Here is a 25,880-nt window from a genome sequence, read left to right on the forward strand (position 1 = left end):
TTGGCTTTGACACCTGTGGTCTCAATTGTCCCTGGGTGTGAGTGCGTAGGTAGTTGTTTGTTTCTATGTGTCCTGCGATTGGTTGGCAACCGGTTCAGGGTGTGCCCAAACACAGATGAGAACACCAGCACCAGCACCCCCCAGCAGTTAGGGACATGAATAAATAACCATTTTCTGGGACAGCTCGTGCTGCAGTGGACAGCTGAACGAGTGCATGAAAGGGTTAAATAAATTTACATTTTTAAAGGGTGAGGGACGAGGAAACCTGTATAACCACACATATTATGGCCTCTATATGGCAGATTTTCACCTATCTCATCTCTTATCTTCTGGGAAAACAATTTCAGATATCTTCAAAACTGATCATAGTGGTGATTGAGAACTGCTCTAAAAATAAAAAACTCTTCCTCTTTGAGCTGGCATTAAAACTCTGATTGTCTTGTGCAGTATTTAGAATTAGCTTTTTTTTAACAAATCTATTTTTCGTGTGTGTCTTTCTTTCACATAAACCGGTCGCCCAAATTTATAACACGTGCCAACCTTTGGTTTGTGCCTGTCACTCACCCTCTTCTCCAGTTAGGTTTCATTTTTTCCCTTTCCAATTGTTTCCTACCTTGACTATATTCGTTCTTTTTAACATGCTGTTGTTAATTTTTGCCTCCTGTTTTTCCATCTTCCACTCTCAGTCGTCATCCTTGCTAACATCTCTGCAGTCATCCTCTGAGGTGCCCTGCGCTGCCGAGCTGGTTAGCGCCATAGAAAAACTGGTTAAAACCAAACTGGTGAGTGTGTGGATGTGCATGCATGTCTGTTTGGTGACATTCGATGTCACCAATATTTTTCCTTGCTTTTGAATATAAAATTCACACTTTCTCTGCTGGCTGCTGCTGGTAAATCTTCCTGGTTCTACCACTCAACCACAAGAGTGGCTTGCACAGTACTCCTCCAATCAATATGCAGTGGAATTTCACATATATAATCGACTAGTGTAGAATTTTGGATCCGGCTCATTTAACAAATGATAATTTATTTCTCCATGGCACTTATAGTACGCTATTCAACTTCATTTTTTGTTGATCCAGATCTAGATTACGAATCTTGTTCATCCGAGTATTCAAATCAAAATTATTTTATATTGTGACTTACCAAAACTAGACACAATATTTGCCACAACCAATTCAATTCGGATTGTGTTCAAAAAATGACGTGTTACGTATCAGTTCAAGACTGGTACATGTCATCTTTGAATCATACCAAATCCAGCAGACCATAAATTAACAGTCCCATTTCAAGATTTGTTTTACAAAGGTGATCAAGATTGAGGATCTGGACCAGATCATAATTAGGGTCACGAACATTATCTTACGGCATGTTCCACATCAAATTTCACTCACATCCATGTTTAACATTTAAAAAATGTTTCATGGTGCAAACAGAATCTAGATCCGTCCCTAATGTAGTCTTTAATCAGACTCACTTTAATTGGTCAAGTATGTAAAACACGCAAGAAATTGACTTCCCCATTGAGAACCCATCTAAAGGAACACCAACAAAACAATTACCGGGGGCAAACAATCCGATGAGATGCTCAGACCAGGAACGTCCCATCAATCGGGTGACAACACTGTGCTGGAACGAACTGGCATAAAACGCTTACATTTCAAGGTATTGTGTCTTGTATTATTGTCATTGTTTGTGTACCCGTGTCAAGCATTTTCAGCTGCAAAGCCAAGGCTTAGATCAGACTCAGGCTCAGAAAAGATTGCTGATAGGAATGCTTGTGTCCGAGTGTATTTTTCATCCAGTCCAGACAGTAGTTGTTTTGGGAAGAGGCTGTCAACTTTTTCAGACATCCTTGTAAGTCTTTTAACATGTCATTTTCATTGGCATCGATTCGACAAATCTTTGATCAATAAATCAAATTTTCTAGGCCAGGCCTTTTCTTTTCAATTTTGACTCCAACAGCGCATCCACTTTGCAATTGAGTTCAGTCACGCATTAGTTTGAGTGTTGATCACTCATTCCAGCTTGTTCCCCGCTGCACCATTGGCTGACTATTAAATAATCCAGATCACATTGTGGCTCTGGATCATTGGGAGATCAACTGACTATTTAGCTGTACTTCAAACTTACATCTTGATGTTTTAAATTCTTTCAGTTTATTTATCTGGTTACAGTAAAGTCTCGTTATATCGATATCGGTTATATCGATAGTACCGCTTACTATTTACTATTTACCATACTATTTTCATTTCCCTTGCACATTTCTAGTCTTTTTATGTATAATTAGTACCGTTTAGTACGATACCCGGTTATTACGATAATCCAGTTATTACGGTGCTCCTTTTCATCCCCCGCCAGCCATTTTTGTTGTTTATATCGATATATCCGTCGCGCCATTGGTCAACTTGGTCACGTGTCTTGTTACGTGAGCCGCCATCGGTCGCGCCATTGGTCGACTTGGTCACATGAGCCGCCATCGGTCGCGCTATTGGTCGACTTGGCCGTGTGACTTTGTCACGTGACACGCCATCGGTCGCGCCATTGGTCAACTTGGTCACGTGTCTTGGTTACGTGCCCAGCACCCGTGTAGCAGAGCCGTTTTCATTTTCAGACGCTAGCTCGTGTGTAGCAGACGAGATTGGAGTGTTTGTGTTAAAAGGTAAAAATGGGAAGCAGAAGAAGATTGATGACTTTTTTAAATTGTATACATAATACAGTAAGATGTAAGCGTTGCAGTTTCCCTGTTGTGTTATGTACATGCCCACTGTACTGTATATGAATGCAATCGTTTTTTGCAACAATGTTTCTTGTTTTGTCTGCTGAAGCGCAATGATTTTGAAAATTATTAACATTCCATACTTTGTATTAAAGGACAGCCGATGTCACTTCTTATTCAAATGCAAATAAAAATGACTTCACGCCAAGACGTCTTGCATTGCTTGTGAATCCAAACAATGGCTTCAGATTCGGATAATATGCTTTCTTGTTACACATCCAGTTCTGAATATGTTTCAAATACACTGTAGTTCTGAAGATTAAAGCATACATGTTTACAATCATGAAAGAATTATATGTGCCATTTTGAGGCAACATTGGGGGAACATCTCTCACCCAAAAAAGTGATGATGCGAACATGCGTCTGACTGATTGTCTGTCACTGTGTGTTTCGTGTGATGACACATTTTTTTGTAATTTATTATCCTGTCAAATGCACTAGTCAACAAATTTTTACTTCCTTTTTTCAATCAGAGATACAGATACCTTTTTTCTAGATGAATATACAGTATGGCAGAGAAGTAACAAGTCTGTCCTAGTGGTTTTTTTCCCCCCGTCCGATATTGATTAGTGACACGCGATTATTGATAGCAAATGTCTAGAGCCGGCCGATATTTGGCCTTTTTCTACATCTGCATCGTATGAACTATGATTTCAACCTCTTTGCAGGGCTTCATGAAGAGAATAGAGGAAAAAGGCATTCCTGATGACATGAAAGGAAAAGAGAAAATCGTCTTTGGCAACATCCATCAGATCTTCGACTGGCACAGAGAGTAAGTCACCGCGCAAGAATCTAGCAATTGAATATTTGTGGTTTTCGCATATAGATAACATCGATGCTATGTGCTGCCAGCTTCTTTGTCGGAGAGTTGGAGAAATGTCTGGACGACCACGAGCACCTCGCCGAGCTCTTCATCAAACATGTGAGTGAGGCGGCTTTTGCCCTCCGAAGGTGTCCACCTGCTAAACTTGGTTGGTATTGTTTTTAATTTCTCAGGAGAGAAGACTACACATGTATGTGACCTACTGTCAGAATAAACCGAAGTCTGAGTTCATCGTAGCAGAATATGACAATTATTTTGATGTGAGTTATGTTTTTTACTGCTTCTCAAGACACAATGGTTAGCGATCTGCACGGAGGGGGAAGTTGGCACGAACTCGTTGAATGGGACCAGGCGGAGTAACCGTTGGGCGAGAGTCCACGGTGGCTTTGGGCTTTCCACGTGGATTCGGCAGGCTTCACGAAGGGGGATGTCACTGGCACGCCGACCTGGCCGAGAGTTCGTACCTGTTGATCCCGGTGAAGCTCGTAGTGTGGCCCCAGATTGGCTGTTTGTGTTAAAGGGGGAGAAAGACGAACTTGTGACCCTTGGGATGTGAGTAACCTGAATGTGACTGTTCATTCCCTTCTTTGGCCCCTGGTTGTTTGCCGTCAAGGCGGTGGTTACATTTTTTTCCGGCTCTGTACGGAATGATGAAATATTAAGTTTCCACTGGCATAAGGACAAAGCAAAACTTCTAGAAATGAATTGACCTCTCGAGTTAATTTCTTGCTGGATGCCCCAGTGTTAGCGGTAACGATGCAGGGTGTTACCCCATAAGATGTTTCAATGCGGTAGGACGACTCAAGATTCAGATTACCAACATGTAAAGATTAGAGGGCTTTCGGCAATAGGAGACTTCTCTGCAAAAAGGTGGGAGAGGCGGAAATACGCTTTACTTTGCGGACTGGTGGCAATTGATTAACGGAAGTTCCGGGCGGGATGACCGAAGGGGGTTATGAATTTCGGGGCGCTTGAAATCCTATATGGGAGTCCTCTGAAAGGACTTTGGGGATGCACGGGCTAATGGCCAGCTCCGTTTCTTATATGGCGCTTGGCTGCCCTCTTTTGGCGGCTTTTGTTTAATGCAGTTCGGCGCAGGATCGGATATATCGATAGTCCCGGTTATATCGATATTTTTTCGGACTCCCTTGAATATCGATATAACGATACTTTACTGTATTTGTTTTGCAAAAGACCTTAGAACCAGGAGCTCACCCGGTCTTCTCACCACACTCCCCACCGGATCAAACCACCCCTGTCCAGCGCCGGAACCCAGAGCTGGAACAGAGAGCCAAAGCCATGAGGGGTCGCATGTGAGTCTGGTGCCTGGCTTCACTCACTTTGTCCCAAATGATGTTGATATTCTTCCAATTTAGGTGACTATTGTATTCCTGCTTAGGTTCGTTCTCAACGAGTTGATACAGACAGAGAAGGACTATGTCAAAGACTTGGGTATCGTGGTGGAGGTGAGTTAGTCCTGTGTTATTTTTAACCCCACAAGATCTCACACACACACACACAAAACACACACACACACACACACACACACACACACGCACACACGCACACACACACACACACACACACACACACACACACACACACACACACACACACACACACACACGAGTGAACCTAATGCCATTTTTTTTCCAAGGACTGGGTTTGGTGTGACTTCTACATTTCGTTGTATTAAGTTCGTCCTGTCTACTTCTATACTTACAGACAGTGTATTGTAGGTGTTCAATTACCTGACATTTTTCGGCATATACTTCCACCTTTGTCAGAGTGTCACGGATGTTGTTGTGACGCGCCATTTTCTTTTTTCTACACTTTTCTACATTTGTTTGTGTGTGTGTGTGTGTGCGCGCGTGCGTGCGTGTCTGTGTATGTGTGTGCGTTTGTGTTTGTGTGTGTGTTTGCGTGAGTGGGGGTGCGCGCGCGCGTGTGTGTGTTTTCGTACAAGGCAACTGATGTCTGGCTTGGCCTATGATTATGTATTGTCCTTTATTCTCAATTTGTGGTTTTGACGAGCGTCACTGTCTGTATAGTGATTCTAACTCAGTGATGATGCGAACATGCGTCTGACTGATTGTCTGTCACTGTGTGTTTCGTGTGATGACACATTTTTTTGTAATTTATTATCCTGTCAAATGCACTAGTCAACAAATTTTTACTTCCTTTTTTCAATCAGAGATACAGATACCTTTTTTCTAGATGAATATACAGTATGGCAGAGAAGTAACAAGTCTGTCCTAGTGGTTTTTTTCCCCCCGTCCGATATTGATTAGTGACACGCGATTATTGATAGCAAATGTCTAGAGCCGGCCGATATTTGGCCTTTTTCTACATCTGCATCGTATGAACTATGATTTCAACCTCTTTGCAGGGCTTCATGAAGAGAATAGAGGAAAAAGGCATTCCTGATGACATGAAAGGAAAAGAGAAAATCGTCTTTGGCAACATCCATCAGATCTTCGACTGGCACAGAGAGTAAGTCACCGCGCAAGAATCTAGCAATTGAATATTTGTGGTTTTCGCATATAGATAACATCGATGCTATGTGCTGCCAGCTTCTTTGTCGGAGAGTTGGAGAAATGTCTGGACGACCACGAGCACCTCGCCGAGCTCTTCATCAAACATGTGAGTGAGGCGGCTTTTGCCCTCCGAAGGTGTCCACCTGCTAAACTTGGTTGGTATTGTTTTTAATTTCTCAGGAGAGAAGACTACACATGTATGTGACCTACTGTCAGAATAAACCGAAGTCTGAGTTCATCGTAGCAGAATATGACAATTATTTTGATGTGAGTTATGTTTTTTACTGCTTCTCAAGACACAATGATTGCATGTTTTTTGACACACCTCTTACCCAAGAAATGACACACCTGAACACAAGAGGTTTCCACAGACACATAGAGACTTTATAGAAAGTCTTCCATCAAAAGTAGAAGTTGGACACTCTTCAAGTGCCATTCTCTATTTCTTTGCTTTTGTTAATACATGTATATTGCAAAGTATACCATATGCCATGTACAGCTGCCAGATTTTGCACATGCAAGATATGGCATTTACATACTATTTCACAGATACTGGGAGGAGGAAATGTAAATAGATTAAAAAAAACATATGCACTGTGATTTATCAATATTGCGTCTGTTTTCAATCAAGTTTCAATCGAAGGTGCAAAGTTAACGAAATCAACATTTATTGAAAAATGGAATCACTTTCAACATTCAAAACATATTATTACACAACGAAATACTCAAGCTCAATAATATCTACTTGTGTTAAACTCCGCTAAATCATGGATGGATTGTCCTGACCGCGCGCTCTACAAACTCATCACGGATGCCATCGCCTTCACGTGCAAACAGTACACGTATATCGTAACCTGCAGTTGAAATTTGCAGACTCGGCACGGCAGCCAATCAGAAGCCTGCGTCGTGCTTCAGACTTTCCCAAGCATTATAAGGTCGTGCATTTGCATATCATTTTCCAAAATAGATGCACAGTACCTCAGCCCAGAAGAAAGATTCAAAAGAAGCTAACAAAATTTGTGACGCTACAAAATGTAAATTTACATTATACCGTGACTGTAAAGTGTACTTGAGAATTATGAAAGGCGCTTAGTGGCTTGAAGCAGACAACGCAACGCAAACATTGCACTGTGTACCATGACGACAAACGTCAACTGGAGAAAAATCTTCAGCCACGGACACCAATATTTACCGTAAATTAAGCAAGGTAGCATTTTTGGTAGGTACGACCTTAATTAAAAAAATTAACTTTATACCATGCGACAATGTTTTTTTTTTTTTTGTGATTACTCGTTTTATTGTGTTTCAAATTGTGAAATATGGGGCAGGCAGCTTTTCAGAGTTGTCTGCCCTGTTGTCCGCTAACTTTTTGTCATGATTTTCAGACACTGTTTTTACTATAATTTGGACAAGTTCGGGGGGCCAGATTAAAAAGCCTAACGTGGCCCGCGGGCCATAGTTTGCCCATGCCTGCTCTACGTCCTTCATTAACACCAATGTCAATAAATACGCTTTAGCGCTGCATCTAAGCACAACTTAAAACTCTTCGATGCAATGCAAAAGTTGTTTATCAACAACATCCAGAAACGCCGGCAGCTTCTCTGGACTTGAGGTCATCAAAGATGTTCTGATGCAAAGTGGAAAAGTGCTTTGTGGTCTGATGAGTCCATATTTTCAATTGCTTTGGGAAATTGTGGATATGGTGTCCTCAGTGCCGACCCACAGTTCAGAAGCCAGCATAAGTTGTAGTATGGGGCTGTGTTAGCATAGATGGCATGAGTAACTTAGACTCAGTGAAGTCTTCATTCATGGTGAAAGATACATACAGATAGTGAAGCAACATTTGTTGCCATTCAAGCAAAGTAGTTTTCATGGACGCAGCTGGACAAGGTCAGACCACATTCTGCACGTTTTATAATGGTGTGGCTTCAGAATCAAAGAGTGCGGGAAGACTGCAGGTAGGCCAGTCTCTACCTGCAGTCCAGACCTGTCTCATATGAAATTCTGAAGTGTAAAATACAAGCATGAAACTGAGACCCCGGACCAAAGCTGTGCATCAAGCAATATTGCATCTACAAGGTTTCAATAGTTAGCAACCTAAGTTCCAAAACATAATACATTTACAGTAAAGTCTCGTTATATCGATACTCTAGGGAGTCAGAAAAAATATCGATATAACCGGACTATCGATATATCCGATCCTGCGGGCATGTAATTTTCTCCTTGAGTTCATAGAAATAGTATCGTAATAAGCAGTACTATCGATATAACCGATATCGATATAACGAGACTTTACTGTAATTTGAAAGTGATCTTCATCGCACTCAAAGACGCTTTGCAAGAGCCTAAAATGCAAAATGAAATTTACGCCTTAAGGCAAGCAAACATAGACATCAAAATAGATCTAAAAGGAAGAATGGGTAAAAGGCACTAACTGTTTTAAAAGCACTACGGAACAGGTGAGTTTTTAGCATTGATTTGAAGGGTTGGAGGTTGGTACAGTTGCGGATGTGTGGCGGTCGAGCGTTCTAGAGGGTGGGGGCGGCTCTCAAGAAGTCTCGCGAGGTTTTGAGTCTGGCCACCGGGATGTCAAGGAGGCTAGGAGGTTTGTGTTTGAGGAACGGAGGTTACAGGAAGGAGTGTATTGGTGAAAAAGGTCAGAAAGGTAGGAGGGAGCCTGATTGGGAAGGGCTTTATAGGTGTGTCGGAGTAGTTTAAACTGAATACGCTGGGGATCAAGGAGCCAGTGGAGGTTTTTGAGGATGGGGGTGATGTGATCATGGCTGTGGGTATGGCTGAGTAGACGGCAGCATTCTGGATGTACTGTAGTTTATTGAGGGGTTTGGAGGCTGTACCGCAAATGATGCTATTGCAGTACTCAAGGCAGGAATCAAGTGAAGGGCGGAGACGAGAAATGTTTTTGAGGTGGAAGAATGCGTTTTTGGTGATTTGGGATATGTGTTGATTGAAAGAAAGGCGATTGTCAAAAAGGACACCAAGTTTGCAGTAAGAGAAGGGGAACAGGGTGCAGTTGTCGATAGTGAGATTCAAGTTGGAGGCAGTTTTGGTGAGGGACCGAGAACCAACTATTAGAGGTTGAGATTTAGAGCAGTTAAGAGTGAGAACGTTTATTTGCATCCAATATTTAATATCTGAGAAACAGTGAGACAGAGTGGAGTTGATATTTTAGGTAAATAATTTGGATGTCATCAGCGTAACAGTGGAACTGGAGACCATGATGACAAATGATTGGCCGACGGCTAGAATGAATATAAGAGGACTAAGCACAGAACCCTGGGGGATACCTCGGGCCAGTGTCGGAAGAGCAATTGTTTGTGTATGAATTATTTCCTGTCTATAAGATATTAGAAGCCAGTTGAGCACATTGTTTAGGGATTGCAAGCAAGACAGTAGAATTGAGTGGTTGATTGTTTTAAAGGCAGCCGTGGATAAGGATGGAGAGTCGGCCAGAGTCAGAGGAGAGGAGGAGGGGATTGGTGACTTCGAACAGAAAGGGGAGGTTGGAGATGAGTCGAAAATTGCTCATGATGTCAGGGTTGAGTCCAGGTTTGTTGATGATGGGGGTCACAGCAGCGAGTAAGAGTGAGGAGGGGCCATAGGCAAAGTTGAGCGAGGAGTTGACAATGTTTGTGATGAGGTGAGAGATGGTAGAAAGCAGTGCCTGTACGAATACAGATGCAATGGGATCCATTGTGCAGGTGGAGGAATTCATTTTTGGGATGGTGAGTTCGGCTACGGAAACAGGTGTGAATTCGGAGAGAGGTGGAGTAGTTGCAGTGAAGCATGCTGGTAGGAAGGACGGAAGACGGATGAGGTGGTGAGTGAACTGTAGAGGATGTCGATGTTGGATCTAAAATAAGATGGAAGATGCATTACTTTTGGTTATTGGAATCTGTTTGGATAAGGTTGCAGTAGTAGTCACAGTTGATTGCAGTCTTGTAAAACTGAAGGTGATCTTTGTAGGTGAAGAGATGCACAGTTAACCCCGATTTTTATAGAGTCTTTGTAGCTGGCATTTTTGGGTTTTAGGTTTGTGAAGTTCCGGGATGTGCCAGGGGGCTGAACGAGTGAAGGACACCTCTTTAGTTTTGATAAGGGCGAGTTGATTGAGACAGGAGGACAGAGTGCTGTTGTAGTAGTTGGTGAGAACACTGTCGCTGAGAGGGGGTAAGGCCGGAGAGAGGGCAATTGGTAGAACACCGGATCATTGTTATCTCAGTGAACCATTTTCTTCTAAATGACTCGCGAATCTACGAGTGGCTGATGACGTAGAAATTCCATCTTGCAAGGCATTAGGGGGAGCCACGTGCGTTCTAAGGCTTTGGGCGTGGCAAAAGCAAAAGCAACCCACGCTTCGAATCACGCTTCACAATTTTTTTCACCTGTTTACTCGACACGCCTCGGAGCCTCGGCACAGTCGGGCATATTACTACCAAAGTGTGGCTGTGGGCGTCGACATGCTGAGTGAAGTTGAGGCAGTCCAAAAGGTCAAGAAATTCAGAGGCATGTGTGCAGTTGGTATTGCCAAGGAGCTGAGTGTAAGGCGAGAATGGTGATTGCTGTGTGACAAAATCAGAGAAGTCCGACAGAAATGATAGGTTAAATTTCAGGGGAAGGTAAATGACAGCAATGACCAGGGGGAAGGGACCATGGAATTTCAAAGTGATATTTTCAAATGATTTAGTAGGTGAGATGGTTATTATGCTGATTTTAAACTCTGTTCTATGGACTGAGGCCACTCCAGGTTGGTGTCAGTTATGAATTTGTGTAAGACCAATGCTTTGTTGTTGAGTGAGCGAGTGTTCACTAGAGACAGTTTGAGGTTTTTCTGATGTGTGGGAGACAGTGTGGATTGGGGGAGAGGGCGGAGATTTGGATTTGACATTTTAAAATATTTTCTCAAAATATTTTCATATCCCAACTTAATTTGGATTGGCTTGGTACTTCATTCCCCTCCCATTATTTGCCACAATAGATGTTCCTTCATTGTTTAGAGTTGACTTTAAGATTCTTTTTGCTTATCCATACAGGGGGTCCAGCAGGACATTCAGTCCCGGTTGTCAATTAGCGACTTTCTTATCAAACCAATCCAAAGAATCACCAAATACCAGCTGCTACTGAAGGTATGTGATCAGATCTGTACTTGTTACCGGTGGAGAATTAATATTTTCATGCAATGACATACATTTCTCCTAGGATTTCCTGAAGTACAGCTCAAAGGCAGGAATGGACTGTGAACAAATAGAGGTGATATGACTTTAAACGTATTTGCACAGACAGATATGTCTCGGCATTTTTGCAGTTCACACTGTCTACAAATAGCACATCTTGATGCCCAAACATTGTGTCTTTCTCTGACAGAAAGCAGTGGATTTGATGTCTCAGGTTCCCAAATTATGTAACGACATGATGAACTTAGGTCGACTGCATGGATACGAGGTATGTTTTTTTTTCACCAGGAACCAAATAAACATTGAAGACAAAGGAAAGACAGGATATTGTATGTAAAAATGTGGTAGCAAAATGTGCTGTTACTTTTTACCTTGAATGTGCACAATTTTCCCTGAATGGCAAACACAATAGAAATGTATTTCAAATAATGTTTTTGTGTGTCAATGACTTTAGGACATATGCTTTAAACCTTCATATGCTGCATGTGGTCACCTCAAAGTAATGACTTATTTTTAACCAATAATGTCACTGCCCAGGGCAAACTAACCAATCAGGGCAAGCTACTGCAGCAAGAGACTTTCTTCGTGACTGAGCAGGATGCCGGCGTCTTGTCGCGCTCGAAAGAACGCCGGGTGTTCCTCTTTGAGCAGATCGTCATCTTCAGTGAGCTGCTCAGGAAAGGCTCGTCCACTCCCGGATACCAGTTCAAAAAGAGCATCAAGGTACTCAATGCAGAGCATATGGCCACAACTACAGCAACTGTATTGAACTCAGGAAAAAGGCAGGACAAAAACTCTACTGAGAGACAGAAATTCATATAATAATCCGAATCAGAATCATCTTTATTGGCCAAGTATGTTGAACACACAAATGTTTTTTTTTTCTTTTTTTCGGTAGTACAGGCTACACTAATGTCATCATAAATGTCGTTGCATGTGATATAAACTTACTGAGCGCTCTGTTTCACATGATAAAAGGTGGAATAACATTTTGACATCTCAGCTCACATGCAGGACAATGTTTGTTCTTATCTAAATGGGTGCTGTTGTTCAATCCAGCTTCTTTCATCTTAGACAGCTGGCTAAAATAAAACCTCTCCTTTCTCATGAGCACCGTGAAGCAGTAATTCATACTTTTGTCACATCTCGGCTTGATAACTGTAATAGAATTTACTTTGGAGTCAGCCAATCCTTGAAGCGTCTCCAGCTGGTCCAGAAAGCCGCTGCTTGCCTCTTGACTGGTACTCATATAAGGGAGCACGTAACTCCTACTCTGGCATCCATTCACTGGGTCACTATACATTTTGGAGTTCTTTTAAAGTTCTTGAAATGGCCTCGCTCCTCCTTCCCTCTCCGAGCTCATCCACCCCTACACACCTTCCCGGCGCCCAAGGTCTGCTGACCAGACATCATTAGATGTGCCAAAAACTACATTTTCCGTTGCTTGTCCCACTCTCTGAAATGACCTGCCACTGCCCATTTTTAAAACCTGCCTCAAAACTTACTTGTACTCTTTGGCATTTGACTCAGCATGATTCAGACTTGATCTTAGTTTTACTCCTTGGGTCTTTCTACTATCCTTGTGACTGCTTTATTGCCTGTAAATGACAGTTGTCCATGTACAGCACTTTGTATGCATCTTGTCTCATTGAAAGTGCTCTATAAATACAGTTGAGTTGAGTTGAGAGTGGAGTTATCCTGTGAGCTATTAGCAGGATGCACTTATAAGTGATTCTAAAGCAGCTTTTTTATCTAAATGTGTCCTTATCACTGTTGATCAACTTACATGAAAAGCACACATAACAAGTATATATTTGTTATTTTACTCTTCAGGTTTGTCAACTGTACGTTTAAGTGTTCGAATAAGTAATTTCTAGTCGTCTGTGATTGGCTGGCAACCAATTCGGGGTGTCCTCCCCCTAGTGCCCGAAGACGACTGGGCTAGGCTCGAGCACCCCCCGCGATCCTAATGAGGATTAAGCTGTCTGGAAATTGGATGCTTTCCCGTAGTAATAATAATTTTCACTTTAGGTATCCTACTTGGGTCTAGAGGAGAGCGTGGACAACGATCCCTGTAAGTTTGTATTGTCATGCCGCGGATCGTCGGAGCATTTCACCCTACAAGCGGCCAAAGTTGACATCAAGCAGGTCTGGGTCGGACAAATCCAGGCACTACTGGATGCTCAAAGCAACTTTCTGTCCGGTGAGACGAGAACACTCACATTCAGATGATGCCTGAGCTTTTCATACCAAATGCTCATGATTTTTTCCTAACGTTTTGTGTCCTCCAATACAGCACTTGTGTCTCCCATCGAGTATCAGCAGAAACGCGGCGGCAGCTCGTCTCTAACCAGAAACCGCTCAACCGCCAGCAATCGTTCAAGCACTCCTTGTCACAGCCGGCCCTCGTCAGCCGTTGGCCTCGGCGAAAAGGAGAGTGAGAGAGGACGGCGCCAGTTGACTTCCAATGGAGGCACCTTGTGTTTCGACTCCAGGGTGAGTCATGGTGGTGTGCTCAAAAAATGATCTTTTACCTCCACTACTATTTTTCTTCATCACTTGTTCATTAATTAGCACAATTACCACTCCCTTTGTAATGCATTATACATCCATACATCCATCCATTTTTTAATCTACTTTATTCTTTTAAGGGTCATGACCGTGCTGGGTCCTATCCCAGGTGTTTTGGGGCAGTAGGTGGAGTACACGCTCATCCACACTGACAGCATATCATACCACGTGTGTTTTTGAATTTTGAAAATACAGTAAAGTCTCGTTATATCGATATCGGATATATCGATAGTCCCGGTTATATCGATACTATTTCTATGCACGCACGGAGAAAATTACATGCAAACAGGGTCGGATATATCGATAGTCCCGGTTATATCGATATTTTTTCGGACTCCCTTGAATATCGATATAACGAGACTTTACTGTATGTGGAGTCACACGTGCGCACCGCGACGCTGTGCAGGTCTCTGCGAGTCTGCGTGCGTGTGTGTCTGAGTCCGAGTGAATCTCCCCGTGATTCCCCCGATCTCTTTGTCCCGCGCTACTTATATATGTCTTTCTATGTGTGGGAATGCGTCAGGCAGAGACGCACTTGAAAGACATCAAAGGGTTGAAAGGCTCACTTCAAAGGTGTACAAACGTCAGCGCTGCGTTGCGCACGTGTGACGCCTCAATTACACAGAAAAAAAGCCACACGGGCACGGGGAGATCATGCAAACTCCACACAGGAGTGGAAACTACAACCTCTACACTGTGAGACGGACGTTCGAACCAGTCGACTAATTTGCCGCCCCACTACCTGATGTTTGTTTTTATTTTTTTTTCCCATTGGAAAAGCAAAGTACTATTTGCAGTAAATCGATGAGAAGGTTTCTTCAGCCGTCATCTGTACAAATTTGAACGTTTCGGACGTTTCGCCTCCTATCCAAGAGGCTTCGTCAGCGAACTAAAACGAAACGTCTAAAACGAAACGAACTAAACTAAAACGTCAGCGAACTTTTTTAGTTCGCTGACGAAGCCTCTTGGATAGGAGGCGAATGGACCACTCCTGTACGACTGAGAGCTTACACAGACGTATTTGCAGTAAAGTAAACCGGTCAGCAATTGCGATACAGAATATGTTCTTAAAAAGCTTCGAACTGAAAAGCTGTGATTGGCTGAGAACCCGTTCAGGGTATGCCCTCGCTACTGCCTGATGATGTCTGGGTTAGCTCTCCAGCATGCCCTCATCCCTTGGAAACAGAAGCGGATTTTAAAATGTATCGATGGATAAAAGTGAAATGTTTTTCAACTTTGACCAAACTCACCTGTGTGCTTGGGAGGAATTTAATGGTGTGCATCTGCTTAATGTAAAGCACCAAAATGTATGCCCTCCTATTCTTTCACGATTTTTAACACTAATGTCATCATAAATGTCGTTGCATGTGATATAAACTTACTGAGCGCTCTGTTTCACATGATAAAAGGTGGAATAACATTTTGACATCTCAGCTCACATGCAGGACAATGTTTGTTCTTATCTAAATGGGTGCTGTTGTTCAATCCAGCTTCTTTCATCTTAGACAGCTGGCTAAAATAAAACCTCTCCTTTCTCATGAGCACCGTGAAGCAGTAATTCATACTTTTGTCACATCTCGGCTTGATAACTGTAATAGAATTTACTTTGGAGTCAGCCAATCCTTGAAGCGTCTCCAGCTGGTCCAGAAAGCCGCTGCTTGCCTCTTGACTGGTACTCATATAAGGGAGCACGTAACTCCTACTCTGGCATCCATTCACTGGGTCACTATACATTTTGGAGTTCTTTTAAAGTTCTTGAAATGGCCTCGCTCCTCCTTCCCTCTCCGAGCTCATCCACCCCTACACACCTTCCCGGCGCCCAAGGTCTGCTGACCAGACATCATTAGATGTGCCAAAAACTACATTTTCCGTTGCTTGTCCCACTCTCTGAAATGACCTGCCACTGCCCATTTTTAAAACCTGCCTCAAAACTTACTTGTACTCTTTGGCATTTGACTCAGCATGATTCAGACTTGATCTTAGTTTTACTCCTTGGGTCTTTCTACTATCTTTGTGACTGCTTTATTGCCTGTAAATGACAGTTGTCCATGTACAGCACTTTGTATGCATCTTGTCTCATTGAAAGTGCTCTATAAATACAGTTGAGTTGAGTTGAGAGTGGAGTTATCCTGTGAGCTATTAGCAGGATGCACTTATAAGTGATTCTAAAGCAGCTTTTTTATCTAAATGTGTCCTTATCACTGTTGATCAACTTACATGAAAAGCACACATAACAAGTATATATTTGTTATTTTACTCTTCAGGTTTGTCAACTGTACGTTTAAGTGTTCGAATAAGTAATTTCTAGTCGTCTGTGATTGGCTGGCAACCAATTCGGGGTGTCCTCCCCCTAGTGCCCGAAGACGACTGGGCTAGGCTCGAGCACCCCCCGCGATCCTAATGAGGATTAAGCTGTCTGGAAATTGGATGCTTTCCCGTAGTAATAATAATTTTCACTTTAGGTATCCTACTTGGGTCTAGAGGAGAGCGTGGACAACGATCCCTGTAAGTTTGTATTGTCATGCCGCGGATCGTCGGAGCATTTCACCCTACAAGCGGCCAAAGTTGACATCAAGCAGGTCTGGGTCGGACAAATCCAGGCACTACTGGATGCTCAAAGCAACTTTCTGTCCGGTGAGACGAGAACACTCACATTCAGATGATGCCTGAGCTTTTCATACCAAATGCTCATGATTTTTTCCTAACGTTTTGTGTCCTCCAATACAGCACTTGTGTCTCCCATCGAGTATCAGCAGAAACGCGGCGGCAGCTCGTCTCTAACCAGAAACCGCTCAACCGCCAGCAATCGTTCAAGCACTCCTTGTCACAGCCGGCCCTCGTCAGCCGTTGGCCTCGGCGAAAAGGAGAGTGAGAGAGGACGGCGCCAGTTGACTTCCAATGGAGGCACCTTGTGTTTCGACTCCAGGGTGAGTCATGGTGGTGTGCTCAAAAAATGATCTTTTACCTCCACTACTATTTTTCTTCATCACTTGTTCATTAATTAGCACAATTACCACTCCCTTTGTAATGCATTATACATCCATACATCCATCCATTTTTTAATCTACTTTATTCTTTTAAGGGTCATGACCGTGCTGGGTCCTATCCCAGGTGTTTTGGGGCAGTAGGTGGAGTACACGCTCATCCACACTGACAGCATATCATACCACGTGTGTTTTTGAATTTTGAAAATACAGTAAAGTCTCGTTATATCGATATCGGATATATCGATAGTCCCGGTTATATCGATACTATTTCTATGCACGCACGGAGAAAATTACATGCAAACAGGGTCGGATATATCGATAGTCCCGGTTATATCGATATTTTTTCGGACTCCCTTGAATATCGATATAACGAGACTTTACTGTATGTGGAGTCACACGTGCGCACCGCGACGCTGTGCAGGTCTCTGCGAGTCTGCGTGCGTGTGTGTCTGAGTCCGAGTGAATCTCCCCGTGATTCCCCCGATCTCTTTGTCCCGCGCTACTTATATATGTCTTTCTATATGTGGGAATGCGTCAGGCAGAGACGCACTTGAAAGACATCAAAGGGTTGAAAGGCTCACTTCAAAGGTGTACAAACGTCAGCGCTGCGTTGCGCACGTGTGACGCCTCAATTACACAGAAAAAAAGCCACACGGGCACGGGGAGATCATGCAAACTCCACACAGGAGTGGAAACTACAACCTCTACACTGTGAGACGGACGTTCGAACCAGTCGACTAATTTGCCGCCCCACTACCTGATGTTTGTTTTTATTTTTTTTTTCCATTGGAAAAGCAAAGTACTATTTGCAGTAAATCGATGAGAAGGTTTCTTCAGCCGTCATCTGTACAAATTTGAACGTTTCGGACGTTTCGCCTCCTATCCAAGAGGCTTCGTCAGCGAACTAAAACGAAACGTCTAAAACTAAACGAACTAAACTAAAACGTCAGCGAACTTTTTTAGTTCGCTGACGAAGCCTCTTGGATAGGAGGCGAATGGACCACTCCTGTACGACTGAGAGCTTACACAGACGTATTTGCAGTAAAGTAAACCGGTCAGCAATTGCGATACAGAATATGTTCTTAAAAAGCTTCGAACTGAAAAGCTGTGATTGGCTGAGAACCCGTTCAGGGTATGCCCTCGCTACTGCCTGATGATGTCTGGGTTAGCTCTCCAGCATGCCCTCATCCCTTGGAAACAGAAGCGGATTTTAAAATGTATCGATGGATAAAAGTGAAATGTTTTTCAACTTTGACCAAACTCACCTGTGTGCTTGGGAGGAATTTAATGGTGTGCATCTGCTTAATGTAAAGCACCAAAATGTATGCCCTCCTATTCTTTCACGATTTTTATCAAATGCCGTAGATAAAGGCGTTAAAAAAAACAACTGTGCATGCATGTTTTTTTCTGGCTGTTAAGCAAATGTAAACACTGTGATATGAGAAAATATGTATCGGAACATACAGGGCACTTCAACCTAAAATGTTAAAGAATGGTTACAATGTCTTCCTCCTTGTCTACCCTGATTCCTACCCCTACCTTCCCCCCCTCAGGACGGTGTCTGTAATGGCATCCCAGCCATCCGCACCATCGTCCAGCCCTCTTAACCGTACCCTATAACTTTGTCCTCCTCTTCCTCCTCTTTTCCTCCATGTGCTGCCCATCCTTGTCGCCAACCTCCTCTTCTTCAGGAGAGCGACGGCGGCTGCTGCAACGGCGCCTCATCCACCATGCGTGTCGCTCAGGACTACTCGGCGCTCAAGGAGAACGAGATATGCGTGAGTCAGGGCGAGATGGTCCAGGTCCTGGCGACCAATCAGCAGAACATGTACCTCGTTTACCGGCCAGCCGACAGCCAGTCGCCCGCCGCCGAGGGCTGGGTGCCCGGGCACATCTTGAGCCCGGCCCACAAGCCCTTAAAAGACTCCTCCTCTGCCACATCCTTCTCTGCGGTAGTGGCCGACGCCAACAACATCAAGTAAGTCCCAGGCCTACCCCCACCACCACCAGCACCATCACAGCACTTGTTTACCTGCAGCACTTGGATGGGATCGGATGGCCTGTTGCCCACAATGACGCTTTTTGACTCACTGGCTGACAACAAACTCTAGTGCTAGATTGGATAATATCTCATAGCTGATTTGGAATGTGGAGCTTCAAAACCGGACTTATTTCATTTCCTAACAACCCCGCTTGTTCTCTTTTTTGTTGTTGCTGTTGTTGTTCTTGTTTTATCCTGTTTGCTTGATTTTTTTTCTTTGTTTATTGTTTATTGTAAATTGTTTAGTTTGTTTGTTGAGAAAAATATGACTGGGTTCTCCGCATGGGAGATTTCTGTTGTTGTCTGTGGCAATCTTAAAACTATTTTTGTTAACCCCTCTTGTCGCCTTGTTCTATTAATTAATTATTATTTTTATTTGATGGACAAAATTGGATCCTTTTACTTCGCCATTGTTGATTTTTGTCGGTTAATATGTTGGTAGTTCACTGTACAAGTATGTCTCGACTGAGGCTCTAAAGCATTCCTGTTTATATAAAAAAAAAGAAAACAAACAGAAAAAAAAGACGGAAATCCTTTTTGCACTATTTAAGAAAAATATGAAGTCAAGCTGTGCAATATGTTTTTCGTCAAAATGGCCATGAGCAGTAGTGTACTGTAGCTAGTCTCGAAGAAGAATTTAAAATGCATTTTAATTTTGTAAAATAAAACCTTTGGGGATGTAGGGGGCATGTGGTAGCAAAAACAACTACCGTGGCGGCAGAAGTTTTACTTCTGCGTCATGAACATGGAGGCAATGGACAGTTTGTAGTTTTTAACATTTTGGAAATAAACTACAGGAGCCAACATGCAGCAAACATGACTCGTCTACGACTTCCTTTGTATATCATGAACTGTACTGTAAGTTTGCGCATTGAGAAAAATATTCTTCCACAAGAATTACATTTTGTCAGTGTCGTCTTTATAAAATGAGTATAAAGCGGTTCGGGAAATGAATGAATGAAACTTTATAAAATTGTTTCAAAATTATATTTTAGCACCCATTTTATTTATTTTCAATTACTTTAAGTTTTTACTAACATCCACGGTTTGCAACTCCACAGATGGTTTGATGTCTAACAGACTTTTTGTCTGACAATAAATAGAGTGAAATAGAATTAACAACTGAGAACATTGGCTATTTTTTCATGTTCTGCATCAAAGTATATGGAAATCCTTATCGAAAAGTCAATGAAAAGACGTGAAAAGAAATTACAACACTACAATATATTAATGTGGGCTTGCATGTTATTGCTGTCCACAGAATTGTACCTTTTTTCATTTAAAACGTTTTGGTTCGATAGCGATCATACAAATTCTGAATGGGCAGATGTTAAAACATGATTATTAGTGATCTTTGTTGCCATCTGTGGTGAATTGAGAGAAAAGGTAAATGTCATTTCCAATATCTTCTTTCCTCCCCGATAATACCATTTTATCCATGTCAACAAGAAAGAGTCGCTCCACCTTTTTCTTATGCACCAGTTCAGTCGGGACGTGTCACTTCTTCATCAAATACGATAACACACATTTTAGTCCGCGCTGATGTGTCACATGAGAGAAAGAAATAATCAAATTATTTTTTGTCACAAAACACATTTTATGATGTGCGGTACATTTTTATTTTCAATTGAATTGATATTATATTATTCCTTACCATTGTTTGGTAATATTTTTCATGCATGCATTATGTTTGTGCGCTTTATTCGAGCAAATTTATTATTTAATTGTCATATAATTTGAGTCATATTTGCTCTTGTTATTTTAGTTGTATTTTAAAGTGCTGTATTATTTCATAAATTGACTCAAGTCAACCTGATTTATCATGAGCGACTAGAAACACTCACCCGCGATAAAAAAAAATCTGCAATATGTGAGACCATATAAAAGCACATATTTTAGTTTCCCTATTCGCATTTTCTAATTCAAATGTTTTTTTTTTATTTTTTTCCAGCAAAACTTTTTATACTTCTCAAAATGGAATGTAAAGGATAGGGAGGGGGGCAGGGAGGCAGGGAGAGAAGGAGCAAGAAAGAGAGCGAAAGAGAGAGACCAAAATTCACTGAGAAATTAATATACAACCAGTTCTTGTTTTATATTAATTTTCAAACCGTCAATGAGTCTCAACTACAGATATGGAAAGATTGTTCCTCATTTTAGGTGTCCAAAGGATTTGTGCTTCCTCTTCTTCTTTTCCTTTCGGCTTTTCCCTTCAGGAGTCGCCACAGCCAATCAGTTTCCTCCATCTAACCTTTTTGCATCCTCTTCTCTCACACCAGCTACCTTCATGCCCTCTTTGACAACATCCAGAAACCTCCTCCTTGGTCTTCGTCTCGGTCTCCTGCCTGGCAGTTTACGTCTCAGCTTCCTTTTTCCACTCGATACACCAAGTACTTTCCGACCTGTCTCTCTGATTAAGTTCAGTAGTTTGCCAGTCATCTAGAAGGACCTCTTGCCCACCCAGTCCTTGTCTTAACTCCTTCCTGAAAGTCTTGCAACACTCTTCCTTTTTCAACTCCCAACATTATGACCTCAGTTCTGCCTTTGGTTTCTTCATCTTCCTCACTACCAGCGTCATCCTACACATCACCAACCTATGCTGTCTGGCTACACTCTCGCCAACCACTACTTAGCAGACACTGATTTCAAAGTCAAAGTCAGCTTTATTGTCAAATATGCTAATATGCATGACATACAGCACAGATGAAATTAATGTCCTCTCGGACCCAGCATGCAAGGCACTTATATGGCTAAAAAAGACATACAATTGACAACAGACAATACATTTAATTTCTGAATGTTAAGTGAGGTAGCAGCACTTGGATGGGATCGGATGGCCTGTTGCCCACAATGACGCTTTTTGACTCACTGGCTGACAACAAACTCTAGTGCTAGATTGGATAATATCTCATAGCTGATTTGGAATGTGGAGCTTCAAAACCGGACTTATTTCATTTCCTAACAACCCCGCTTGTTCTCTTTTTTGTTGTTGCTGTTGTTGTTCTTGTTTTATCCTGTTTGCTTGATTTTTTTTCTTTGTTTATTGTTTATTGTAAATTGTTTAGTTTGTTTGTTGAGAAAAATATGACTGGGTTCTCCGCATGGGAGATTTCTGTTGTTGTCTGTGGCAATCTTAAAACTATTTTTGTTAACCCCTCTTGTCGCCTTGTTCTATTAATTAATTATTATTTTTATTTGATGGACAAAATTGGATCCTTTTACTTCGCCATTGTTGATTTTTGTCGGTTAATATGTTGGTAGTTCACTGTACAAGTATGTCTCGACTGAGGCTCTAAAGCATTCCTGTTTATATAAAAAAAAGAAAACAAACAGAAAAAAAAGACGGAAATCCTTTTTGCACTATTTAAGAAAAATATGAAGTCAAGCTGTGCAATATGTTTTTCGTCAAAATGGCCATGAGCAGTAGTGTACTGTAGCTAGTCTCGAAGAAGAATTTAAAATGCATTTTAATTTTGTAAAATAAAACCTTTGGGGATGTAGGGGGCATGTGGTAGCAAAAACAACTACCGTGGCGGCAGAAGTTTTACTTCTGCGTCATGAACATGGAGGCAATGGACAGTTTGTAGTTTTTAACATTTTGGAAATAAACTACAGGAGCCAACATGCAGCAAACATGACTAGTCTACGACTTCCTTTGTATATCATGAACTGTACTGTAAGTTTGCGCATTGAGAAAAATATTCTTCCACAAGAATTACATTTTGTCAGTGTCGCCTTTATAAAATGAGTATAAAGCGGTTCGGGAAATGAATGAATGAAACTTTATAAAATTGTTTCAAAATTATATTTTAGCACCCATTTTATTTATTTTCAATTACTTTAAGTTTTTACTAACATCCACGGTTTGCAACTCCACAGATGGTTTGATGTCTAACAGACTTTTTGTCTGACAATAAATAGAGTGAAATAGAATTAACAACTGAGAACATTGGCTATTTTTTCATGTTCTGCATCAAAGTATATGGAAATCCTTATCGAAAAGTCAATGAAAAGACGTGAAAAGAAATTACAACACTACAATATATTAATGTGGGCTTGCATGTTATTGCTGTCCACAGAATTGTACCTTTTTTCATTTAAAACGTTTTGGTTCGATAGCGATCATACAAATTCTGAATGGGCAGATGTTAAAACATGATTATTAGTGACTCTTTGTTGCCATCTGTGGTGAATTGAGAGAAAAGGTAAATGTCATTTCCAATATCTTCTTTCCTCCCCGATAATACCATTTTATCCATGTCAACAAGAAAGAGTCGCTCCACCTTTTTCTTATGCACCAGTTCAGTCGGGACGTGTCACTTCTTCATCAAATACGATAACACACATTTTAGTCCGCGCTGATGTGTCACATGAGAGAAAGAAATAATCAAATTATTTTTTGTCACAAAACACATTTTATGATGTGCGGTACATTTTTATTTTCAATTGAATTGATATTATATTATTCCTTACCATTGTTTGGTAATATTTTTCATGCATGCATTATGTTTGTGCGCTTTATTCGAGCAAATTTATTATTTAATTGTCATATAATTTGAGTCATATTTGCTCTTGTTATTTTAGTTGTATTTTAAAGTGCTGTATTATTTCATAAATTGACTCAAGTCAACCTGATTTATCATGAGCGACTAGAAACACTCACCCGCGATAAAAAAAAATCTGCAATATGTGAGACCATATAAAAGCACATATTTTAGTTTCCCTATTCGCATTTTCTAATTCAAATGTTTTTTTTTTAATTTTTTTCCAGCAAAACTTTTTATACTTCTCAAAATGGAATGTAAAGGATAGGGAGGGGGGCAGGGAGGCAGGGAGAGAAGGAGCAAGAAAGAGAGCGAAAGAGAGAGACCAAAATTCACTGAGAAATTAATATACAACCAGTTCTTGTTTTATATTAATTTTCAAACCGTCAATGAGTCTCAACTACAGATATGGAAAGATTGTTCCTCATTTTAGGTGTCCAAAGGATTTGTGCTTCCTCTTCTTCTTTTCCTTTCGGCTTTTCCCTTCAGGAGTCGCCACAGCCAATCAGTTTCCTCCATCTAACCTTTTTGCATCCTCTTCTCTCACACCAGCTACCTTCATGCCCTCTTTGACAACATCCAGAAACCTCCTCCTTGGTCTTCGTCTCGGTCTCCTGCCTGGCAGTTTACGTCTCAGCTTCCTTTTTCCACTCGATACACCAAGTACTTTCCGACCTGTCTCTCTGATTAAGTTCAGTAGTTTGCCAGTCATCTAGAAGGACCTCTTGCCCACCCAGTCCTTGTCTTAACTCCTTCCTGAAAGTCTTGCAACACTCTTCCTTTTTCAACTCCCAACATTATGACCTCAGTTCTGCCTTTGGTTTCTTCATCTTCCTCACTACCAGCGTCATCCGACACATCACCAACCTATGCTGTCTGGCTACACTCTCGCCAACCACTACTTAGCAGACACTGATTTCAAAGTCAAAGTCAGCTTTATTGTCAAATATGCTAATATGCATGACATACAGCACAGATGAAATTAATGTCCTCTCGGACCCAGCATGCAAGGCACTTATATGGCTAAAAAAGACATACAATTGACAACAGACAATACATTTAATTTCTGAATGTTAAGTGAGGTAATGTCATATGTAAAGTGAGGTAGTGACGTATGTAAAGTGAGGTAGTGACGGATATGAAGTGACGTAATGTAGTAATGCATCCTTCAGATGGCGCCGTTGATACAAAATGTCGTCTACCTGTGTACTCCTGCCTCCACTCTTATAGGTCACCCTGTGTTCCTGTCTCTTCTGAAAGAAATACAGTATTCACAATAGCCATTTCCATCCTCTTAGCAAAGTCAACCACCATCTGTTCTTCAGCGTTCCTCATTTGGAGTCCAAACTTGGTATCCTGCGCCAACATGTCCATTGAAGTCTCCACCAATTACAACCCTCTCATTTCTCGGGATGTTCTTTCTGTATGACTTCATCAAAGTCCAACCAAAATTTCTCCTCCGCCAACTCACATCCTACTTGTGGGGCATACCTACTAGCAACGTTTAACATCACGCCTTCAATTTCAAGCTTCACACTCATCATTCTATCTGATACTCTTTTTACTTCTAAGACATTCCGAACAAACTCCTCTTTCAAGATAACCCCAAGTCCATTTCTCTTTCTGTCTTCACCATGATAGAACAACTTGAACCCGACCCTAAGCTTCTAGCCTTGCTCCCTTTCCACCTGGTCTCCTGGACACACAGTATGTCTACCTTCCTTCTCTGCATCATGTCAACCAGCTGTCTAACTTTACCTGTCATTGTTCCTACATTCAAAGTTCCTACTCTTAGTTCTATACTGTTGGTGTTCCATTTCTTTTTTTCTACGGGCACACCTCCCTCCTCTCGTTCTTCGACCAACAGTAGTCCATTTTTCACCGACACCCAATGGCAGTCGTTGTTAACCTGGGCCTCGACCGATCTGATATGGGATTCAGAGGTTTGATTCGCATATTTGTCTTGGCTAAAAAAATACGTCGAATGCCCTTCTTGACACAACCCTCTGTATTTATCCGGGCTTGGGACCGGCACAATAAGACACTGGTTTGTGTCCCCTTGTGGCTACATATCTGCCTCCAGTAAAGTTTATTTAATGAAATGGGTTCAAATGGCTCTTTGTTTGCGAACACAAATGCAATACGTCTCACTCCCACATTTGCCACCTTGTGATTTTGTCAGGAACAGAGTAAATCCAGAATGGATAAATGAAATTTTGCTAGATGTCACCAATTGTCACCAAAATTTAAGAAGGCCCGTCTTTCATTGAAAATGTCTGGATGAAGCTCAAAAGATTACAATCAAGAAACCGAGACTGTTATAAATTCAGCAACAGTGGCAACCGTGGGAACAAATGCTGATGAAGCTTCAACAAATACTCTTATTGGGTCTTCTTAAAATGAAAGTTG

At 41.7% G+C, this 25,880-nt stretch overlaps 2 protein-coding genes across 3 annotated transcripts in view; both read left to right on the forward strand.

The window, feature by feature from the left end:
• The window catches only part of kalrna (kalirin RhoGEF kinase a), a 200,152-nt gene that overhangs the window by 156,629 nt on the left and 17,643 nt on the right, over positions 1 to 25,880 (forward strand). Inside the window, exons 44-56 of one of the 2 annotated variants that reach the window (XM_089002867.1) lie at positions 687 to 782; positions 4,797 to 4,915; positions 5,002 to 5,068; positions 5,992 to 6,095; positions 6,176 to 6,245; positions 6,320 to 6,406; positions 11,191 to 11,283; positions 11,357 to 11,407; positions 11,522 to 11,599; positions 11,869 to 12,054; positions 13,363 to 13,534; positions 13,628 to 13,827; positions 18,581 to 18,867. In XM_089002867.1, coding sequence (XP_088858993.1) covers positions 687 to 782; positions 4,797 to 4,915; positions 5,002 to 5,068; positions 5,992 to 6,095; positions 6,176 to 6,245; positions 6,320 to 6,406; positions 11,191 to 11,283; positions 11,357 to 11,407; positions 11,522 to 11,599; positions 11,869 to 12,054; positions 13,363 to 13,534; positions 13,628 to 13,827; positions 18,581 to 18,867 — 1,610 coding nt within the window. Of the gene's footprint in view, positions 1 to 686; positions 783 to 4,796; positions 4,916 to 5,001; positions 5,069 to 5,991; positions 6,096 to 6,175; positions 6,246 to 6,319; positions 6,407 to 11,190; positions 11,284 to 11,356; positions 11,408 to 11,521; positions 11,600 to 11,868; positions 12,055 to 13,362; positions 13,535 to 13,627; positions 13,828 to 18,579; positions 19,751 to 25,880 lie in introns of those variants that run through there. The other variant, XM_089002868.1, reaches the window with a different exon arrangement.
• Positions 3,427 to 4,158, forward strand: LOC148894580 (rho guanine nucleotide exchange factor 25-like). The gene is made up of 4 exons (XM_089002143.1): positions 3,427 to 3,551; positions 3,632 to 3,701; positions 3,776 to 3,862; positions 4,015 to 4,158. Exons 1-4 carry the CDS (start codon positions 3,427 to 3,429, stop codon positions 4,156 to 4,158), a joined length of 426 nt encoding a protein of 141 aa, XP_088858269.1.

This window comes from Hippocampus bargibanti, linkage group LG08, assembly GCF_051943395.1.
Source record: "Hippocampus bargibanti isolate YZ-2025 linkage group LG08, ASM5194339v1, whole genome shotgun sequence".
In the NCBI taxonomy this organism is placed as follows: Eukaryota; Metazoa; Chordata; class Actinopteri; order Syngnathiformes; family Syngnathidae; genus Hippocampus; species Hippocampus bargibanti.

Bases quoted from the DNA above. Each gene is read 5' to 3' on its own strand.
- LOC148894580 (XM_089002143.1), top strand. From the start codon at position 3,427: ATGATTTCAACCTCTTTGCAGGGCTTCATGAAGAGAATAGAGGAAAAA. The intron at 3,702-3,775 runs GTGAGTGAGGCG...TTAATTTCTCAG, and splicing joins CCGAGCTCTTCATCAAACAT to GAGAGAAGACTACACATGTA. The intron at 3,863-4,014 runs GTGAGTTATGTT...TGGATTCGGCAG, and splicing joins AATATGACAATTATTTTGAT to GCTTCACGAAGGGGGATGTC.